The 23,855-nt window shown below is 41.4% G+C and overlaps 1 protein-coding gene across 7 annotated transcripts in view; it reads left to right on the forward strand.

The window, feature by feature from the left end:
- Positions 1 to 14,001: 14,001 nt before the first annotated feature.
- LOC118380075 (rap1 GTPase-activating protein 1-like) overlaps positions 14,002 to 23,855 on the forward strand; it is a 90,640-nt gene continuing 80,786 nt past the window's right edge. For all 7 annotated transcript variants that reach the window (XM_052485121.1, XM_052485123.1, XM_052485122.1 and 4 more), the window contains exon 1: positions 14,002 to 14,148. In XM_052485121.1, coding sequence (XP_052341081.1) covers positions 14,105 to 14,148 — 44 coding nt within the window. In that variant the 5' untranslated portion in view covers positions 14,002 to 14,104. The remainder of the gene's footprint in view (positions 14,149 to 23,855) is intronic.

Here is a 23,855-nt window from a genome sequence, read left to right on the forward strand (position 1 = left end):
GTGTGTTGCTTTTACGCCAAACATAACGTTTTGCATTGTTGCCAAAAAGTTCAATTTTGGTTTCATCTGACCAGAGCACCTTCTTCCACATGTTTGGTGTGTCTCCCAGGTGGCTTGTGGCAAACTTTAAACAACACTTTTTATGGATATCTTTAAGAAATGTCTTTCTTCTTGCCACTTCCATAAAGGCCAGATTTGTGCAATATACGACTGATTGTTGTCCTATGGACAGAGTGTCCCACCTCAGCTGTAGATCTCTGCAGTTCACCCAGAGTGATCATGGGCCTCTTGGCTGCATCTCTGATCAGTCTTCTCCTTGTATGAGCTGAAAGTTTAGAGGGACGGCCAGGTCTTGGTAGATTTGCAGTGGTCTGATACTCCTTCCATTTCAATATTATCGCTTGCACAGTGCTCCTTGGGATGTTTAAAGCTTGGGAAATCTTTTTGTATCCAAACCCGGCTTTAAACTTCTTCACAACAGTATCTCGGACCTGCCTGGTGTGTTCCTTGTTCTTCATGATGCTCTCTGCGCTTTTAACGTACTTCTGAGACTATCACAGTGCAGGTGCATTTATACGGAGACTTGATTACACACAGGTGGATTGTATTTATCATCATTAGTCATTTAGGTCAACATTGGATCATTCAGAGATCCTCACTGAACTTCTGGAGAGAGTTTGCTGCACTGAAAGTAAAGGGGCTGAATAATTTTGCACGCCCAATTTTTCAGTTTTTGATTTGTTAAAAAAGTTAGAAATATCCAATAAATGTCGTTCCACTTCATGATGGTGTCCCACTTGTTGTTGATTCTTCACAAAAAAAATACATTTTTTTTATATCTTTATGTTTGAAGTCTGAAATGTGGCAAAAGGTCGCAAAGTTCAAGGGGGCCGAATACTTTCGCAAGGCACTGTACCGCATCACTGGCTTGGCTCTGTGAGTGGTTATTTATCAAGGTGTACTCATGGTGATGCATACTTGCTTGCCTGGTTTCATTACATGATTACCAGAGGGCCTGTATCTATGACACTCATATAATTTACATTTAGGGCGAGTCGCTGAGATTGGCGGGTGCTGGGATAACAAGTACATATGTGTGTGAGCGAGAGAGAGGATAGACCATGTCTTTTCTTTTCCTGGTTAGAGACAGGTGCATGATAATGGTCCATTCTAAATCAAAACAAATTTCACACATACAGTACCAGTCAAAATTTTGGACACACCTAATTCCAGGGTTTTTCTTTATTTTTTTACGGTTTTCTACATTGTAGAATATAGGTGAAGACATCAAAACTATGAAATAACACATATGGAATCATGTAGTAACCAAAAAAGTGTAAAACAAATTTCTTCAAGGTAGCCCCCCTTTGCCTTGATGACAGCTTTGCACACGCTTGGCATTCTCTCAACCAGCTTCACCTGGAATGCTTTTCCAACAGTCTTGAAGGAGTTCCCACATATGCTGAGTGCTTTTTGGCTGATTTTCCTTCATTCTGCGGTCCAACTCATCACAAACTATCACAATGGGTTGAGGTCGTGTGATTGTGGAGGCCACGTCATCTGATGCAGCACTCCATCTCATTCTTGTTCAAATAGCCCTTACACAGCCTGGAGGTGTGTTAGGTCATTGTCTTGTTGAAAAACTAATGATAGTCCCACTAAGCCCAAACCAGATGGGATGGCGTATCACTGCAGAATGCTGTGGTGGCCATGCTGTTTAAGTGTGCATTAAATTCTAAATAAATCACTGACTGTCACCAGCAAAGCACCCCAACACCATCACAGCATCACACCATCACACATGTGGAGATCATCCGTTCCCCTACTCTGCGTCTCACAAAGACACAGCGGTTGGAACCAACCATCTCAGATTTGGACTCATCAGACCAAAGGACAGATCTCCACCGGTCTAATGTCTATTTCTCGAGTTTCTTGGTCCAAGCAAGTCTCGTCTTCTTATTGGTGTCCTTTAGTAGTGGTTTATTTGTAGCAATTCGACCATGAAGGACTGATTCACTCAGTCTCCTCTGAACAGTTGATGTTACTTGAACTCTGTGAAGTATTTATTTGGGCTGCAATCTGAGGTGCAGTTAACTCTAAGGAACTTATCCTCTACAGCAGAAGTATCTCTGGGTCTTCCGTTCCTGTGGCGGTCCTCATGAGAGCCAGTTTCATCATAGCGCTTGATGGTTTTTGCGACTGCACTTGAAGAAACTTTCAAAGTTCTTGACGTTTTCCGGATTGACTGACCTTCATGTGTTAAAGTATTGATGGACTGTCATTTCTCTTTTCTTATTTGAGCAGTTCTTGCCATAATATGGACTTGGTCTTTTACCAAATAGGGCTAGCTTCTGTATACCAACCCTACCTTGTCACAGCACAACTGATTGGCTCAAACGCCAATGAAAGAAATTCCACCAATTAACTTTTAACAAGGCATACCTGTCAATTGAAATGCATTCCAGGTGAGGCACTCATGAAGCTGGTTGAAAGAGCAAAGCTGTCATCAAAGCAAAGGGTGGCTACTTTGAAGAATCTCAAATATATTTTGATTTGTTTAACACCTTTTTCGTTACTACTGTACATGATTCCATATGTGTTATTTCATAGTTTTGATGTATTCACTATTCTTGACTGGTACTGTATGTCCTGTACTGACTCTCCCATCAACTAGTCAAAATATGAAACCTGTTGTTTAACACATCTGCCACTGCAGGTCCTTCAAAAAGTTGGTGCTGGCTTATCAGCTCAATATTCGGTACATGGATCTACATCAATTTTGGACACAGTTCCACATAATGGAAACAGATGATTGTTTTAGATGACATTACCTTCTTACTGAAATCACTGGTTATTCAATTATTCATACCTCTGTCCCAAATGTCTCACTATGTCCCTTACATCCTGCTTGAGTTCAGTGAGTACTGGCAGCTATCTATTTGTCCACAGGAAGCTTATCTCTAACCCAAACACCAGATGGCGGCCTCTAATTTAATCAGTCACAACGCTCAATCCCTCTGTTAGTCATGTGACCTTGTTTTGAAAGATTGAATTATTCAAATGACAAATTAAATTACTATTGGAAGGAATTGTTTTTATTTTAGTCCACCCTAACAATGTTGCTCTATATATTTATTACACATTTCTGTTGTATATTCTTCACAGTTATTAAATATCTATTCTTTTGAGATTCAAATGTAATGCGCCTAAACTATAAAATACATTGGCCAACTCAGAAAGTAAAAGAGAAACTTTCTGGGATCAACTTTCATGATGGGCTGGCACTGTCTATCAGTCACCTATAGATGGCGTGCTTTGTGCATAATATGTTTCTCTACCTAGCAAGTTCAACTCTAGTAACCCCCCCCCCCCCTTAAAAGATTTAGATGCACTATTGTAAAGTGGCTGTTCCACTGGATGTCATAAGGTGAATGCACCAATTTGTAAGTCGCTCTGGATAAGAGCGTCTGCTAAATGACTTAAATGTAATGTAAATGTAGTAACCCATTATACATTCATACATTGTTCCTTTGTAAAGTCTAGTAGGCCATTATACTATTGATTTCTCTTAATACTTTTTACACCACTGGCATAAGTGTGGCTGTGCAAGTTGTACATTATTATTATTTTTTCCATTGCTACTTTATCAAATGTCAAGTAACCGATTATACACACATACCATTTCATCTCCCTTTTCATTTCTTCCCACACAAAACACGAGTGTTCCATTCACACATACCATTTCCCTATATAACGTTATAAATAAACTTACAGTGCATTCGGAAAGTATTCAAACTCCTTGACTTTTTGCACATTTTGTTACGTTACAGCCTCATTCTAAAATGGATTAAATTTTTTTTTTTCCTAATCAATCTACACACAATACCCGATAATGACAAAGCGAAAACAGGTTTTTAGACATGTTTGCAAATGTACATATATATATATATATATATAACAAATAACAGAAATTTACATGCGTAAGTATTCAGACCCTTTGCTATGAGACTAGAAATTGAACTCAGGTGCATCCTGTCTCCATTGGTCATCCTTGAGATGTTTCTACAACTTGATTGGAATCCACCTGTGGTAAATTAAATTGATTGGACATGATTTGGAAAGGCACACACCTGTCTATATAAGGTTCCACAAATGAGAGTGAATGTCAGAGCAAAACCCAAGCCATGAGGTTGAAGGAATAGTCTGTAGATTTGTGTCAAGGCACAGATCTGGGGAAGGGTACCAAAACATATCTGCAGCATTGAAGGTCCCCAAGAACAAAGTGGCCTCCATCATTCTGAAATGGAAAAAGTTTGGAACTACCAAGACTCTTCCAAGAGCTGGCCACCCGGTTAAACTGAACAATCGGGGGAGAAGGGCCTTGGTCAGGGAGGTGACCAAGAACCCAATGGTCACTCTGTCAGAGCTCCAGAGTTCCTTTGTAGAGAAGGGAGAACCTTCCAGAAGGACAACCATCTCTGCAGCATTCCACTAATCAGGCCTTTATGGTAGAGTGGCTGGACGGAAGCCACTCCTCAGTAAAAGGCACATGACAGCCCACTTGGAGTTTTCCTAAAGGCACCTAAAGGACTCTCAGACCATAAGGAACAAGATTCTCTGGTCTGATGAAAACAATATTTAACTATTTGGCCTGAATGCCAAGCATCACGTCTGGAGGAAACCTGCCACCATTCTTACAGTGAAGCATGTTTCTTTCAGTGGCAGGGACTGGCAGACTGGTTAGGATTGAGGGAAAGATGAACGGAGTAAAGTACAGAGAGATCTTTGATGTAAACCTGCTCCTGAGCGCTCAGGACCTCAGACTGGGGCGACGGTTCACCTTCCAACAGGACAACGACCCTAAGCACACAGCCAAGACAACACAGGAGTGACTTTGGGACAAGTCTCTGACTGTCCCTGAATGGCCCAGCCAGAGCCCATACTTGAACCCTATCGAAAATCTCTGTAGAGACCTGAAATAGCTGTGCAGCGACGCTCCCCATCCAACCTGACAGAGCTTGAAAGGATCTGCATAGAAGAATGGGAGAAACTCCCCAAATACAGGTGTTCCAAGCTTGTAGTGTCATACCTAAGAAGACTCGAGGCTGTAATTGCTGCATAAGGTGCTTAAACAAAGTACTGAGTAAAGGGTATTAATACTTATTTGAAATTACAAAAACATTTTTTAAATAGAAATGAGCTTTTTTTGCTTTGTCATTATTGGGTCGTGCCTAAGAACAGCCCTTAGCCGTGGTATATTAGACATATAACACACCTCCTCGTGCCTTATTTCTTAAATATATACTAGCTGACTGACTGCCTGCTGTGGGTTCCCAGTTTCTACCCCTGTAATGATTTTGGCTTGTTTCCTCTCTGTGTGCATCCTGTCCCACTGAGTTGCAAATAACATGGTGAGTCCAGTCAATAGTAATGAATTAATAAAATATACTATGACATTTTTCACCTGTGGAAGCCAACAAGGAGGCATGTATAACTCCTGCATCAGTGGCCTTCAGGCATGACTTGACTGACTACCCTTGTCATAAAAGCATGTGAAACTCATTTTCTTTTGCCTTTTTGTGTACACTGTGGTCAGTTCATATTGCTATCATAGGCATGTTGGGACACTGACCATAATAGATTGACAGTTGGTCTTACAATGTCTATCCAAATACATGCAGTATGGTATTATATAACCTCAACCTCAGCCATATGTTTGCTGATGTAGCTAACCACTAGCTCGCTGGGAATTGGTATTCTCTGTGCTGTCTTACTGTAGGTTACTTAGATACAGTACATGTACCATGATAATTGGCCGTGAATGAGTCATCATAGAAATATAATGAGTAGAACGGGCTTGGACCCTCTTTTTTTATTTTCAATGACAGCCTCGGAACAGTGGGTTTAACTGCCTGTTTAGGGGCAGAATGACAGATTTGTACCTTGTCAGCTCGGGGATTTGAACTTGCAACCTTCCAGTTACTAGCCCAACGCTCTAACCACTAGGCTACCCTGCCGCCTTGGACCTTCCAACCCTGGCAATTTGACTGATAAACTCATGGATGCAGGCACAATGGCTGCCAGGTATTGTGATGTAATAATTTCTATGGTAATGTAGAATGGTCATTCAAATGATGTTAACTGATGTGGCTCATACAGTGGAATGTACTTTTAGTAATATCAGTTGAGTTGAATCAACAACTCACAGCACATATTGCAGTGTACACTTCCTGCTTTTACTTCCTGCTTTGCTATGTGTACACTCACAATGGCTGCTCGTCCACCCTTTGAGTTAAATAATACATTCATAAGTATTAGCTTTAGTAGCCCCTGTCGCTGCTCTGCTCTTTACACTCTCCTGCTCTCCCCTACGGAATGGTCTGTGCTCTCTCTCTCTCGCTCTCTCTCTCTCTCTCTCTCTCTCACTCTCTTTCCATAAGGAGGCTGATCTTTGCAGACAGTCTCAGGGAGGTAAAGCCAGCCAGGCCCCTGTCAGTGTGACTGTCCCTAGTGTGCCATGTGCATGACGGGGCCCCAAACTCCCTGCCTTATCCCCCTACCCTCACGCCTCACTATTTTGTGAGCATCTCTCTGGCTGACACATCTAGAAACTCCCCTCATTTACAAAGTGACTGTGGAGGACCCCTGGGCATACTGAGGAGTATTCCAGTAGGCCTGTGGCTCAGGACATATAACGAGAGCTATCACTGTCACCCCTTCGGCAGCTCCTTGATGGCTGATGAAATGTATCAATTCCTCAGTTTTCCAGCAGAGGACACTCTTACTCTGCCCTCCTTGCCCTGTCCCCCATGGACATCCTCACAAGGCTATTAGGGACAGTACAGTGCACATTGATTTAGTCACACTGTTGATAAAACATTAAGTGTTTGGTTCATTATTATTAATACTTTCTAATCTGATTCTGATCGTTTCACTGTGCATGCCTATTCATTTATCCAAACAGGTAATATTGTTCTGGGTTATTCCAACGCAAGGCATGTCAGCTTTTCACTTGTACACTATCCTACAGTCGTTAAAAGACTAAAAACAGCCATTTATCTATCGTTTTTCTCTCTGCCGTGGGAAATCAAGTGGAGTTGTGTTATGTTCTGTGCTGTTCAGTCTGTCTTCACCGGGCTGGGTCTCTATGGATTGCGTGGGAGAGGGGCTGCCTGGGCCACAAAGGATCCATTACAACTGAAATAGATCTTTCTCTCTCTCTGGGAACAGAGATCGATCGATGCCTAAGAGCAATGTGTCCCTATCGCCTTCACCTCACCACAGAACTGCCTTTGCAAGTCATTCATAATACAGTATATGAAGCCTAATAGCTGTCATGTCATGTCTTCAGTTTATAAAATAGATCTATTCAGGAGGTTAAAATGTTATTCACTTCCATCCGCTTTCCATTGGTCACCTGTGAGTCTCCCTCTCATCTGCAGTATACATTAAACATGTAGGCCTAGCTGTTGTGTTGACTGAGACACAGAAAGAGAAAGAGTGAGTGAGGTAATAGGTGAGAGAGAGAGTTCCAATAGGGTAGCCTGAACAACAACACTACTTTTTATGTGCTGTGTCCGCCATAATATCCTGCCCCTCTAATGAAACCCTATGAAAGGCTACAGTGTGTGGAGCACATCCCAATGGTGTGCGTGTGCACGCGGATGTGTGTGTAGCTCCCAGGGCCCTGTGAGACACTGTACAACCACGCACAGCCCAGTGGCCTCAACACCACCCATGTCAAACAGTCAACAACAACATAGAACCTTTTGTTATATTAAGGATGAATTTGTATGTGAGAGAGATATTATGTATAACCTACCTAAAAGCAAGAGATGTCTATGTGCACAGGTAAGATCAGGGATATTGCCTCTGTGTATTGAAACAGGTCAGATCAGGGATATTGCATCTGCGTATTGAAACAGGTCAGATCAGGGATATTGCCTCTGCGTATTGAAACAGGTCAGATCAGGGATATTGCCTCTGCGTATTGAAACAGGTCAGATCAGGGATATTGCCTCTGTGTATTGAAACAGGTCAGATGAGGGATATTGCCTCTGCGTATTGAAACAGGTCAGATCAGGGATATTGCCTCTGTGTATTGAAACAGGTCAGATCAGGGAGATTGCCTCTGTGTATTGAAACAGGTCAGATCAGGGATATTGCCTCTGCGTATTGAAACAGGTCAGATCAGGGATATTGCCTCTGTGTATTGAAACAGGTCAGATGAGGGATATTGCCTCTGCGTATTGAAACAGGTCAGATCAGGGATATTGCCTCTGCGTAGTGAAACAGGTCAGATCAGGGATATTGCCTCTGCATATTGAAACAGGTCAGATGAGGAATATTGCCTCTGCGTATTGAAACAGGTCAGATCAGGGATATTGCCTCTGTGTATTGAAACAGGTCAGATGAGGGATATTGCCTCTGCGTATTGAAACAGGTCAGATCATGGATATTGCCTCTGCATATTGAAACAGGTCAGATGAGGGATATTGCCTCTGCGTATTGAAGCAGGTCAGATCAGGGATATTGCCTCTGCGTATTGAAACAGGTCAGATCAGGGATATTGCCTCTGCATATTGAAACAGGTCATATCAGGGATATTGCCTCTGCGTATTGAAACAGGTCAGATCAGGGATATTGCCTCTGCGTATTGAAACAGGTCAGATCAGGGATATTGCCTCTGTGTATTGAAACAGGTCAGATCAGGGATATTGCCTCTGCGTATTGAAACAGGTCAGATCAGGGATATTGCCTCTGCGTATTGAAACAGGTAAGATCAGGGATATTGCCTCTGCATATTGAAACAGGTCAGATGAGGAATATTGCCTCTGCATATTGAAACAGGTCAGATCAGGGATATTGCCTCTGTGTATTGAAACAGGTCAGATGAGGGATATTGCCTCTGTGTATTGAAACAGGTCAGATGAGGGATATTGCCTCTGCGTATTGAAACAGGTAAGATCAGGTATATTGCCTCTGCATATTGAAACAGGTCAGATGAGGAATATTGCCTCTGCGTATTGAAACAGGTCAGATCATGGATATTGCCTCTGCATATTGAAACAGGTCAGATGAGGGATATTGCCTCTGCGTATTGAAACAGGTCAGATCAGGGATATTGCCTCTGCGTATTGAAACAGGTCAGATCAGGGATATTGCCTCTGCATATTGAAACAGGTCAGATGAGGGATATTGCCTCTGCGTATTGAAACAGGTAAGATCAGGGATATTGCCTCTGCGTATTGAAACAGGTAAGATCAGGGATATTGCCTCTGTGTATTGAAACAGGTCAGATGAGGGATATTGCCTCTGTGTATTGAAACAGGTAAGATCAGGGATATTGCCTCTGTGTATTGAAACAGGTAAGATCAGGGATATTGCCTCTGCGTATTGAAACAGGTCAGATGAGGGATATTGCCTCTGCGTATTGAAACAGGTAAGATCAGGGATATTGCCTCTGTGTATTGAAACAGGTCAGATGAGGGATATTGCCTCTGCGTATTGAAACAGGTCAGATGAGGGATATTGCCTCTGCGTATTGAAACAGGTAAGATCAGGGATATTGCCTCTGTGTATTGAAACAGGTCAGATGCGGGATATTGCCTCTGCGTATTGAAACAGGTCAGATCAGGGATATTGCCTCTGTGTATTGAAACAGGTCAGATGAGGGATATTGCCTCTGCGTATTGAAACAGGTCAGATCAGGGATATGAGAAGTTACTGCAAACAACGGACACATTTGTCCCCGTACATCATTGCACACGCGATTGAACAGCAAAATATGACCTGCAGCTTTATTTTCACACTTTGCACGACGCTCCTCGCCTTCACTTCGTCAACAAAACAAAAACAATGCCGGTGGGCGGATAGTGGCCCTGTTTCCCCTACTGCGTATTTCATCTTTAAAGAGGACCCTCTGCTGGGTGGAAATTGGATGAAAGAAATCTGTTGGTTATCGGCAAGGATAAATCTATGTATCAACTATTTTACTCGACTTTAAACGTGGAGAGCATAAAGAGGTAAAGGGAGAGATGATGCTGTGGGCCCAGGCCTGTTTTAGCCTAGTTTGTTTGCAAACCCACATGATTGATATTTTTTTGGCTTGCCTTTAACACATTACACCTCTCCACAGGGAAAATGTGATTTCTTTTAAAAAGGGATAGAAAGGATGAATGGGGGTCCCAGACCTGAAATATAGGAGCTGTACACATAAAGCTGCTCGTTTCATCAGCCACCGCTCGTCCAGCCCAGACACACACTGGTTTATTTTTTAATAGCACATTTCCTACCTGGCTGCTGAAACCAGAGCCCAATCTGCATCAGCCCTCCCTGGCCATATCTCCTGCTCTCCCTCTATCCTCTCCACATAGCCCAGATTGGAGATACATTATTGAATGCACGCAGCCTTATTTACACATTAACAGATTGCTGGTCTAAAGGAGGAGACAACCTGCTCCATTTACAACAGAGGATGTAATAAGACTGCCTCTGTTGTGTGTTCATAATATACACTGAGTGTAGAAAACATTAGGAACACCTTCTTGATATTTAGTTGCACCCACTTTTGCCCTCAGATCAGCCTCAATTTGTCAGGTCATGGACTCTACAAGGTGTTGAAAGCGTTTGCGGTGCGGTGGGCCTGGCACCTACTACCGTACTCCATTCAAAGGCACTTAAATCTTTTGTCTTGCCCATTCACCCTCTGAAGGCCACACATACACAATCCATGTCTTATTGTCTCAAGGCTTAAAAATCATTCTTTATCTTGTCTCCTCCCCTTCATCTACACTGATTGAAGTGGATTTATGTGACATCAATAAGGGATCATAGCTTCCACCTGGATTCACCTGGTCATTCTATGTCATGGAAAGGTCCTAATATTTTGTTCACTCAATGTACTTTTTTTATAAGGTATCCATCAATCAGTGGAGGCTGCTGAGGGGAGGACGTGTCATAATAATGGCTGGAACGGAGTGAATTGAATGGCATCAAACACAAGGAAACCATATGTTTGATGTGTTTGATACGATTCCACTATTCCGCTCCATCCATTACCACGAGCCCGTCCTCCCCATTGAGGTGCCACCAACCTCCTGTGCCACTGAACAATGCTTGTTGTTGAGAATAAATTATATATGGGTTATCCTAACTTTGACTATCTCCCCACTTAATTCAATTCTATATTTTGTAAAACTATTTATTTTTCATTCATGTTGTTGTTTTTTTGGCTGGAGGGTGATGTATAGTGGATCAATGACTACTTACTCTTTAAGTTCAACTCTATATTTTGTAAAATGCACTGTTTCTTTTTTTCATGTTGTGTTGTTTTGCTAGAGGGTGATATCAGTGTTGGGCGATTCCACGCTCCTACAGCCCGGAAATATTTTGGGTATGTTTGTCACGCCCTGACATTAGAGAGCCTGTGTATTTCTCTATTTGGTTAGGTCAGAGTGTGATTTGGGTGGGAATTCTAGTTTTCTATTTCTTTGTTGGCCGGGTAGGGTTCCCAATCAGAGGCAGCTGTCTATCGTTGTCTCTGATTGGGAATCATACTTAGACAGCCTGTTTTCCACCTAAGTTTGTGGGTTCTTGTTTTTGTTCAGTTACTGTGTAGCCTGCAGAACCTTACGTTTGTTTATGTTTTGGTGTACATCTAAAATAAAGAAAGATGTACACTTTCCACGTTGCGCTTCGGTCTCATTCCGACGATGGACGTAACAATATTAGATTGTTCCTTTGTTGAGGGTCTTCCTGCCATCTCACTATTTTTTAAGACAAAAGAGTAGCCAGTCAGGACCTATGGGACTGCAGTCCTGTTCCTGCTGCTGTGATTAAAACTCACTCACTCACTCACTCACTCACTCACTCACTCGCAGTTACTCACAGCTTAGATGAATTGAATTGTCTGAAATGCAGACAGTAAACAGAACATCCCAAAAGTCTTGACACTTTCAACTCAAGTTTATTTATCATGACTTCATGTTGTTGATTGAGCTTTCCCAATAATTCCTCCATTTCTTTAATTGAGGGCTGAGTCTGCCTGAGCTACACTAACACTAATGTGTGTGCAGATGTAAACATTTTATCGTGTAAACTGTTAAGCCTGTGTGAGTCTTCAGTAATGACCTCTGTCTCTGTCTTCTGGCTGTAATCTCTCTCTGCAGTCAGTATACTTACTAGTCCAGCTCACTGGCCCTACAACACAGAGCAGACACTGCTGAAACGTCCTCTGTTGTTTATCAATTCAGCAGCACGTCAAGACTGTTGGGACGTTCTAATTCTCTTCTGCTTTTCAGATGGTTCAATTAATCCAGCATACAGTACGTTATTTGAGCAAACAGATGATGTAACTGTCTATCTGTTTATGTTTATTAATCAGTTACATTGATTAATTAAGTGCCTATCTTTCTAATTACAATGAGTGCTCTGCAGTTATGGTGTTGGACTTCACTGGTCCTAAGGGGAAAGTGAGCAACTAGATTGGAGAGTTTTGTTCCTCGTTCATGATGGAATTATTTCCAGTCAGAATTGAAAACACGTCTTATTTCCAACAGAAAATGTCTCTGTCTGTCCAATCCTACGTTCACTTACAATTACGCCTTTTTGCATTCTGTAGGTAAATCACAGTTTGAGTAATTGTCTTTAGCATAGTTAAGAATGAAGTGTTATATATATATATAGTGTTAGTGTTTTATATATATATATATATATATTGTCTAAAACTTGAATGTTGCTTGTAGATTAGGGCTCCCAAGTGGCGCAGCGGTCTAAGGCACTGCATCTCAGTGCAAAAGATGACACTGCCATGCCTGGTTTGAATCCAGGCTGCATCACATCCACCCGTGATTGGCAGTCCCATAGGGCGGTGCACAATTGGCCCAGCGTTGTCTAGGTTTGGCCGGGGTAGGCTGTCATTGTAAACAAGAATTTGTTCTTAATGACTTGCCTAATAAATAAAAATAATGTGTTTTTTTGACTCTATTTCTATGGTAGCAGTGATCCTGCTTTACCAGTGACTCAAGTGGAGCTGTCTGCCAGAGGAGTTGACTATTCTGTCCAAGAATGTACTCCAGGTAATCAATGAAGTCAATCTCTATAGTGATATACAACGCTACAGGATTGTACACACCCTAGTATCAGATCTAAACATCTCTCCTGTAGCACTAGGGTTACACTACCTGCTAAGGGGAATTACTGTATGTGGTAGTGACTAAGTAGTAAGAGATAGTAAGTGGTGAGAGAGTGGTACTTCTTCCTTCCTGTTTTTGACTCATTTCTTGTAACTGGGAGCTCTCATATTCACTATGATGGAACAGTTGATATCCTGGAGCTGGTGGTGTCTCTGTGATTTCAATGTTTGAGAAGACTAATGATCTGTTTGGCCTGATCAGTAAAGCCTCCGGCACTGTGCTGTTTGACCAGCTGCCGCAGAGCGAGAGACAGAGATAGACGGAGAGATAGAGAGAGAAACATAGAGAAACATAGAGAGAGGAATGAAAAACAAGTTCCCAACAGATTGTGAAGATAAAGAGCTGCATCACATTTCTCACCCCGTTGAACTTGTTGTTTTCTGTCGTCTATAACATTACCTCCAATGGCACTCCTTTTCTGTCCTCATCTGAATTGTATAAATAGTACTCTCATTAATTGCACCCATCAGCAAACTATTGAATTAATCCTTATCCGATGATGAATCTATTGGAGATAAGGAGATAGACATTTGGTGCCTGTCCTCCTGTCCCCTCTGGGCACAATGACTAGGGTAAGGGGATGAAGAGGGCTCCTACTGATTCTCTGGGAGACTGATATGGTCAGCCGCCCCCTAAACTCCCCTTCCCCCCTCCTCCTGTTTGTTGAGGAGGCGTGAGAGGGGAGGGAGGGAGGGATGGATGGAGCGAGTCAGCGAGGGTACGAGGGAGGGAGGAAGGAAGGGAGGGATGGAGGGAGGAACGGGGAGTGGAGCAGAGCAGACAGCCACACACTCCCTCTCATACACACACAGATTCGACGTGAGGGAGTCAGTGACAGAAGTAGAGGCTCCATTCAGTGCTGAGTTGACTCACACACTCTTGGTCCACTTCGCACTCCATTAGCCGGCATGGCACAGAGAAAGAGGAGTTTCACCTTTGGAGCGTATGGAGGGTAAGAGGGAATAGCATTCTCATTTACAGAGCTGTTCAACCTTACTCTGCACCTTTTACTGTGTGTGTGTGCTTGTGTGTGATTGTGTGTGCCTGCCTGCTTGTCACCAAGGGGTGTGATTTCTGTTTGAAATCGCTGTGCTTGCTATAAACCATTCCCTGCTTCCCTGAAAATGACAATGCAATTGACCCTGGTTGTGCTGCATTATTTAACATCAGCTATTACAGACTCAACCCCAGCTAAACACTGATTTCCTGACTGACTGACAGGCACAGGAGGCTTGGCAGGGTGGAGGGTGGTGAAGAGGGAGAGAAGAGAGTTTCAGTGGAAGCTGCACAGACAGGAACTCTGATAGAAGACTGTAAAGAGGGAGAGAGGCCCGTCAGAGTTTGAATTAGAGTAGACACTGTGGCTCACACACACACACACACACACACACACACACACACACACACACACACACACACACACACACACACACACACACACACACACACACACACACACACACACACACACACACACACACAGGTTGTTAACTGTAAACAAAATCAGTCTATTTAATCAATCTATCAAGCGATCTTGATTTGATTGACTCTCTTTACGCAACAGGTTCCTCACTTACAGATTGGTTAAGGAGAGTCTATACACAGTATGAGTGTGTGTGCACAACACATGTTTCTAAAGTCTTCTATCTGTCTGATCATGTGCACACTGTGTATGTTTTGTGTTGTACTGTTCGGTATCCTAGGTTTTCCAGTAATAGTGTAAATGGAGGACTCAGGTGGCGTCTCCCTCCTCTGACCTGCTGGATACTTCCCTATAGACATGTAGGAATTAACACCACAATTAGGTGTTTTCAATCACTTTGGTGCATTTTCACAACTCTAGGCACAACTCTTTAAAACAGATAATCAAAATGGCTTGTGTTTCAAAACTCACATTTTCAATAGGCCATTATCAATAAAACGTCACAATACGGTGCGGAGCGTTCGATTTGGCTGCTGGGGGGCAAGGAGACCCCTAGCTATACTTAAACCATTGGCAACTACATGGCGTTTTCAAGAGATTGTTAAATAAATAATTAAACTATTTGGTTTTAATATCATCACCTCTTGGAAGAGCATAGTCAGAACGACACATTTCCAATTATTCCCCATTTAGCGCTATCATCAGAGTTATTCAGCAAGTAACTGCATACTTTCATGATTAGTCAACATCAATTGATCATGTACTGTGGCAAGAAAAAGTATGTGAACCCTTTGGAAATACCTGGATTTCTGCATACATTGGTCATAAAATTTGATCTGATCTTCATCTAGGTCATAACAATAGACAAACACAGTCAGCTTAAACTAATAACACACAAGCAATTATACATTTTCATGTCTTTATTGAACACACTGTGTAAACATTCACAGTGCAGGGTGGGAAAAGTATGGGAACCCTTCGTTTTAATAATTGGTTGACCCTCCTTTGGCAGCAATAACCTCAACTAAACGTTTTCTGTAGTTGCGGAACAGAACTGCACAATAGTCAGGAGGAATTTTGGAACATTCCTCTTTACAAAACTGTTTCAGTTCAGTAATATTCTTGGGATGTCTGGTGTGAACTCCTCTCTTGAGGTCATGCCACAGCATCTCAATCGGGTTGAGGTCAGGACTGACTGGGCCACTCCAGAAGGTGTGTTTTCTTCTGTTGAAGCCATTCTGTTGTTGATTTACTTCTGTGTTTTGGGTTGTTGTTCAATTGGCGGACAGATAGCCTTATATTCTCCTGCAAAGTGTCTTGATAAACTTGGGAATTCATTTTCCGTCAATGATAGCAAGCTGTCCAGGCCCTGAGGCAGCAAAGCAGCTCCAAAACATGATGCTCCCTCCACCATACTTTACAATTGGGATGAGATTTTGATGTTGGTGTGCTGTGTGTTTTTTTCTCCACACATAGTGTTGTGTTCCTTCCAAACAACTCAGCTGTAGTTTCATTTGTCCACAGAATATTTTGCCAGTAGCGCTGTGGAACATCCAGGAGCACTTTTTGCGAACGTTTTTTTTTGGACAGCAGTTGCTTCTTCCATGGTGTCCTCCCATGAACACCATTCTGGTTTAAGATGTTACGTAATCATAGACTCGTCAACAGAGATGTTATTGTTTTCCAGAGATTTCTGTAAGTCTTTAGCTGACACTAGGATTCTTCTTAACCTCATTGAGCATTCTGCGCTGTGCTCTTGCAGTCATATTTGCAGGACAGACACTCCCAGGAAGAGTAGCAACAAGGCTGAACTTTCTCCATTTATAGATCATTTCTCTTAACACGGATTGATGAACATCAAGGCTTTTAGAGATTTTGTAACCCTTTCCAGCTTTTTGTAAGTCAGCAATTCTTAATCTTAGGTCTTCTGAGATCTTTTTTGTTCGAGGCATGGTTCACATTAGGAAATTCTGAGGGTTGACAGATCCATTTGGCATGTAGTTAGCTAGCTAGCTAAGGAAACAACACGTGTAATTTAACTTGCTTCATCTGTGATAAGGCTTTTGGAAAGAGCTTGATCGGCAAGTCCTCGTCCTAGTAAAGTTGTCAGTCGGACTACTGTCATCACCACCATAGATGGCAAGCAAACCAACATTTCGATATAGCTATCTAGTTTATCCCCTGAAAATGACCATGCTAACTAGCTATATTGATATTATCTGTTATTAGCTAGCTAGCCAATTTGACGTGGTCCATCAATCATGTCTGTCAGCAGCAATCGCGATTGAAACACTTAAAAACAATGTGAAAAGGGGATCATGTTAGTTAACTTCACTAGGTAGGCCTATGTTGTTTAGCCAACTGTACAAAGTTTCTACCGGTAGCTTGCAAAGTGAACATTATCAGTTAACAGTGCATCGGAAAATGTGCCCTTCTGATGTTTGACAGGCCGAGCCCACAAAGGATGGGAAATCAACCTAAACCACTCATACTTGTCAGGTATAGTTCACTTTTATTTTCTATCACTCAAATATCCAATTAATGGTGGCCAATATTGATAGATTTCGTGAGGCTACCCTCATTTATCTGAAATTCCATGATCAAAAGTGATGTTTACTGATCATGAAAAGAATGCAGTTACTGGCAGTGGCCTATAACTCTGATGATGATAGAGCTTAATGTGCACAATTGTTTTGCATGGAGTAATCTGAAAGTTGTAGTTCTGACTGTGGTGATATTGCAAACAAATAGTTAACATTTATTTAACAATCCATTGAAAACATCACACACTTATTAATGGTTTAAGAAGAGATGCTGGTCTCCTTGCCCCTCAGCAGGCAAATCGAACGCTCTGCACCTTATTGTGATGTTTTTATTGATAACAACTCATTGACTCATTGAGTACAACAAACAAATTCACAAAGTCAGTTGTTCACTGCAACAAATCACTGTTTCAATTTGAATACATATTCATTGTAAGTATCTGCTTTCAAAATACAATATTCACTTTACTTTTGATGTGATTTCTTGTCATTTGTTAACAATACAATTAACTATCTCTTAATTAAAATTAAAACTACTGAACCAAATGATGTAGTGCCTACTTAACGTAAACATTTTTCAGGACCCTGCCTTTCAAGGATTATTCGTAAAAATCCAAATAACTTCACAGATCTTCATTGTAAAGGGTTTCCCATGCTTGTTCAATGAACCATAAACAATTAATGAACATGCACCTGTGGAACGGTTATTAGGACACTAACAGCTTACAAACGGTAGGCAATTAAGTTGTAAAGGCAGGTCCTCACCAGACGTCACCGGCAAACTCACCGTCGCTGGACCAGACAGGACTGGAAAAAATTGTTTTTACAGACGAATCGTGGTTTTGTCTCACCGGGGGTGATGGTCGGATTCGCGTTTATTGTCGAAGGAATGAGCGGGCCTGTACTCTGGAGCGGGATCGATTTGGAGGTGGAGGGCCCGTCATGGTCTGGGGCGGTGTGTGACAGCATCATCGCACTGAGCTTGTTGTCATAGCCGGAAATCTCAACGCTGTGCGTTACAGGGAAGACATCCTCATGTGGTACCATTCCTGCAGGCTCATCCTGACATGACACTCCAGCATGACAATGCCACCAGCCATACTGCTCGTTCTGTGCGTGATTTCCTGCAAGACAGGAATGTCAGTGTTCTGCCATGGCCAGCGAAGAGTCCGGATCTCAATCCCATTGAGCATGTCTGGAACCTGTTGGATCAGAGGGCAAGGGCTAGGGCCATTCACCCCAGAAATGTCTGGGAACTTGCAGATGCCTTGGTGGAAGAGTGGGGTAACATCTCACAGCAAGAACTGGCAAATCTGATGCAGTCCATGAGGAGGAGATGCACTGCAGTACTTAATGCAGCTGGTGGTCACACAAGATACCCCCCCTTTGTTCAGGGTCACATTATTCCATTTCTGTTAGTCACATGTCTGTAGAACTTGTTCAGTTTGTCTGTTGTTGAATCTTGTTATGTTCATACAAATATTTACACGTTAAGTTTGCTGAAAATAAACGCAGAGAGAGGACTTTTCTTTTTTTGCTGAGTTTTTAATAGTTTGATAACTGCTGAACAGAATGCATTTCTATATGTTTCCTAGTACAGTTTTTTTTCAATCACTTTCCTGCAATTTCAAAAGTTTGTGGCTCATGTTTAAAAATACTAAGCCCATTTTCAATTGGCTAAATACAACAAACAAATTCACCTGTTGACTGCACCAAATAAATCTTTCAATTTGGATATACAGTGGGGCAAAAAAGTATTTAGTCAGCCACCAATTGTGCAAGTTCTCCCACTTAAAAAGATGAGAAAGGCCTGTAATTTTCATCATAGGTACACTTCAACTATGACAGACAAAATGAGGGGGGAAAAAATCCATAAAATCACATTGTAGGATTTTTAATGAATTTATTTGCAAATTATGGTGGAAAATACGTATTTGTCAATAACAAAAGTTTATATATTTTTTTCTCATTTTGTCTGTCATAGTTGAAGTGTACCTATGATGAACTTGCACAATTGGTGGCTGACTAAATACTTTTTTGCCCCACTGTATATTCAATCTATCTGATTTTCAAAATACAATTTTCACTTTACTTTTGATATAATTTTCTTTTCATTTGTTAACAATATAAATAAACTAACACTTACTGAAACTGATCAAAACTGATAACTACTGAATCAAAATAATGTTTTGAGGGAGCATGCCATTGGCTTGCTGACTGCAGGAATGTCCACCAGAGCTGTTGCCAGAAAATGTAATGTTCGTGTATCTACTATAAGCCGCCTCCAACTCATTTTAGAGAATTTGGCAGTAAGTCTATTCGGCCTCACAACTGCAGACCACGTGTAGCCATGCCAGCCCAGGACTTCCACATCCGGCATCTTCACCTGCGGGATCGTCTGAGACAAAACACGTGGACAGCTGATGAAACTGCGAGTTTGCAAAACAGAATAACTTTTGCCCAAATGGTCGGAAACCATCTCAGGAAAGCTTATTTACTTGCTCGTTGTCCTCACGAGGGTCTTGACCTGACTGCAGTTTGGCATTGTGGATGTTTACCTGTTAAAAGGTCTTGTTCACATTGGCTACGGAGAGCATGATCACACAGCTTTCCGGAACAGCTGTTGCTCTCATGCATGCTTCAGTGTTGCTTACCTTGAAGTGAACATAAAAGGCATTTAGCTCATCTGGTAGACTCATGTCACTGGACAGCTTGCGGCTGGGTTTCCCTTTGTAATCCGTAATAGTTTGCAAGCCCTGCCACATTCGAAGAGTGTCTGGGCCGGTGTGATAGGATTCAATCTTAGTCCTGTATTGACATTTTGCCTGTTTGATGGTTTGTCAGAGGGCATAGCAGGATTTTTTATAAGCCTCCGGATTAGTGTCCCGCTCCTTGAAAGCGGCAGCACTAGCCTTTAGCTCGGTGCGGATGTTGCCTGTAATCCATGGCTTCTGGTTGAGATATATACGTACTGTCACCGTGGGGACGGCATCTTCGATGCACTTATTGATGAAGCCGGAGACTGAGGTGGTATACTCCTCAATGCCATTGGATGAATTCCAGAACATATTCTAGTCTGTGCTAGCAAAACAGTCCTGTAGCATAGCATCCGCGCCATCTGACCATTTCCATAATGAGTGAGTCACTGGTACTTCCTGCTTTAGTTTTTGCTTGTAAGCAGGAATCAGGAGGATAGAATTATGGTCAGATTTTCCAAATGGAGGGCAAGGCAGAGCTTTGTATGCACCCCTGTGTGTTGAGTAAAGGTGGTCTAGAGTTTTTTTCCCCTCTGCTTGCACCTGTGATATGCTGGTAGAAATGAGGTAAAGCGGATTTAAGTTTGCCTGCATTAAAGTCCCCCGGCCACTAGGAGCGGCACTTCTGGATGAGCATTTTCTTGTTTGCTTTATGGCCTTATACAGCTCGTTGAGTGTGGTCTTAGTGTCAGCATCGGTTTCTGGTGATAAATTGACGGCTACAAATAATATAGATTAAAATTATCTCGGTAGATAGTGTGATCTACAGCTTATCATAGGGTACTCTATCTCAGGCGAGCAATACCTTGAAACTTCTTTAATATTAGACATTGCGCACCAGCTGTTATTGACAAATAGACACACACCCTCACCCCTCGTCTTACCATACGTAGCTGTTCTGTCCTGCCAATGCACAGAAAACCAAGCCAGCTCAATATGATCTGTGTCTTCATTCAGCCATGACTCGGTGAAACAAGATAGAGATCATCCAGTTTATTTTCCAGTGAATGCATGCTGGCCAATGGATTGGATTCTAGAGGTGGGTTGACTCAGGGGTGAAAGATATGTGAAACCCCAATGATGTATAATCAAAGTTTCTGTACATAAAACATTTTTCAATCACTTTGTCAGAACATTTTTTGATATAAGTGGTATATTTTCAAATCTCTAATTACAAAACTCAAAACTGATAACACTTATGCCCCCATCTTATGTTTATAAGCTTTGATTGTGCATTCAGTGCGGTTTCACACCTGAGTCATTCATCCAAAATCAAGCCCAAGTTTTCCATGAAATATGAGAACACTTTGTTTAGTCACCAATATATCAGATAAAGATAGACTCACCATTTAGCAATATAAAAGGTCCAATGCAGCCGTTTTTATCTCAATATCAAATAATTTCTGGGTAACAATTAAGTACCTTACTGTGATTGTTTTCAATAAAAACGGTAAAAAAAAAAAAAAATTGCTTCTTAGCAAAGAGCAAATTCTCAAGCAACAATTTAGCAAGGACTGTCTGACAGTGTCCTACTGTCTGTCAAGAGGGAAAACTCTCTTATTGGTCTAACCTCTCTGGGATAGGCGGGACGCTTGCGTCCCACTTGGCCAATAGCCAGGGAAAATGCAGAGCGCCAAATTCAAATAAAATTCTATAAAAATCTAACTTTCATTAAATCACACATGTAAGATACCAAATTAAAGCTACACTCGTTGTGAATCCAGCCAACATGTCAGATTTCAAAAAGGCTTTTCGGCGAAAGCATAAGATGCTATTATCTGATGATAGCACAACAGTAAAGAAAGAGAGAGTAGCATATTTCAACCCTGCAGGCGCGACACAAAACGCAGAAATAAAATATAAATCATGCCTTACCTTTGACGAGCTTCTTTTGTTGGCACTCCAATATGTCCCATAAACATCACAAATGGTCCTTTTCTTCGATTAATTCCGTCGATATATATCCAAAATGTCCATTTATTTGGCGTGTTTGATCAAGATAAACACAGCTTCCAATTTGCGCAACGTCACTACAAAATATCTCAAAAGTAACCTGTAAACTTTGCCAAAACATTTCAAACTACTTTTGTAATACAACTTTAGGTATTTTTCAATGTTACTAATTGATCAAATTGAAGACGGGACTATCTGTGTTCAATACAGGAAGACAACAAACTGACGCTACTTTTCGAGTCATCTCTCAAAAAGTACACTTCAAGTGACACTCATTCAAGATGGCCATACTTATTCATTACACAAAGGAATAACCTCAACCAATTTCTAAAGCCTGATGACATCCAGTGGAAGTGGTAGGAACTGCAAACAAGTCCCTTAGAAATCTGGTTACCCAATGAAAGCTCGTTGGATAGACAGTGACCTAAAAAAAAACTCTGAATGGTTTGTCCTCTGGGTTTTGCCTGCTACATAAGTTCTGTTATACTCACAGACATGATTCAAACAGTTTTAGAAACTAATAATATGCATATCTTATATTATGGGGATGAGTAGCAGGAAGTTGAATTTGGGCACGCTATTTATCCAAAAGTGAAAATGCTGCCCCCTATCCTGAATAAGATTTTAACTAATTTATCGCTTGGTGATGTCACTAGGCAGGTCAAAACTCCATCCCACCACAACAGGCTGAATTTCACTGAATTATTCCAACCTCATAGTGTGGAAATATATATAAAACACAGGAAAAGCACTGGAGCTTTAAACTACCATTTAATACAATAGCAAAAAGGAGAAACACATTTCAAAACAATTATTTTTTATGAACTGAATATAAAGAATAGTGGATGGTAAAATATAATTTTCCATACAGTATTTGACTATAACTTGACATGCAAATTATTATTATTTTTTGTTGCATCCAATGGCAAGTTGTGAGCATGTTATGAAATGTCAGTCTTACAGTTTCGTTATCCTCATACAGTACATACATAGGACAAATCATCATAAATAAGAGGTATTGTAAAGCAGTTGGCTACTGTAAAAATGTAGCATGTGTGCCTTTTCTGCACATTGTACAAGATCACCTTTTCCATGTGACTTCCTACGACAACTGATACAGTATCACCATTCTCCTTCAGCCAGTGTGCTTTAATAGGAAAAAGTGTGCTACCATTTGTGCTACCATTTGGAATTATGGTGTGGTGTACAACGCACTGGTAAAATACCTGGGTTATATATAACAATATATTCCACTCATTATCTGAATGTCATCAATACACTCACTGTAAGCTGATGAATATCAAGCACAGAGACAGACAATACTCTATCAGTCGACAAGTCACATCGAAAAGGTGATCTTGTACAATGTTGCATGGAGCAGAAAGGGCATACACCACCGTGCTATGTTTTTACAGTAGCCAACTGCTTTTCAATACCCCTATTTGGGATGATTTGTCCTACAAATAGGATAATAGGTCTGAGGATAATGAAACTGTAAGACTGACATACAATATTTCTCAACATGCTCACAACCTACCATTGGATACAAATGATTTAAAAAATGGTGCCTGTGATAGTTCTGGTCAATATAGTCAAATACTGTATGGAAAATGATACTTTATTTACTCAAATATTGCAAGGGTTCTGAACATAAGATAGGGGGTATTAAAAGTGTTATCAGTTTAGATTTTTGTACTTTTGCCGTTTTGAAAATATACCACTTACATCTGAAAAATGTGCCAAACTGTAACAGGTGCTCTATGGTATGTCCAAATAGCCTCTTTCAAGGACATGTGTGTATGTGCATGTCCCTATTATTCAGAGTGTGCAAACCTGAGGAATAGAGATTGTTCCAGTTGCTTGTGGAAAACAGATTTGAAGAAATAGGAGGATTTTAATTGTATATCTGTTGGTACTTTCCACTTTGTTTGCAATTTGACCATTTTGATAGGTCAGTCTGATTACCCACATCACCAGGTGACAC

This window comes from Oncorhynchus keta, chromosome 28, assembly GCF_023373465.1.
Source record: "Oncorhynchus keta strain PuntledgeMale-10-30-2019 chromosome 28, Oket_V2, whole genome shotgun sequence".
In the NCBI taxonomy this organism is placed as follows: domain Eukaryota; kingdom Metazoa; phylum Chordata; class Actinopteri; order Salmoniformes; family Salmonidae; genus Oncorhynchus; species Oncorhynchus keta.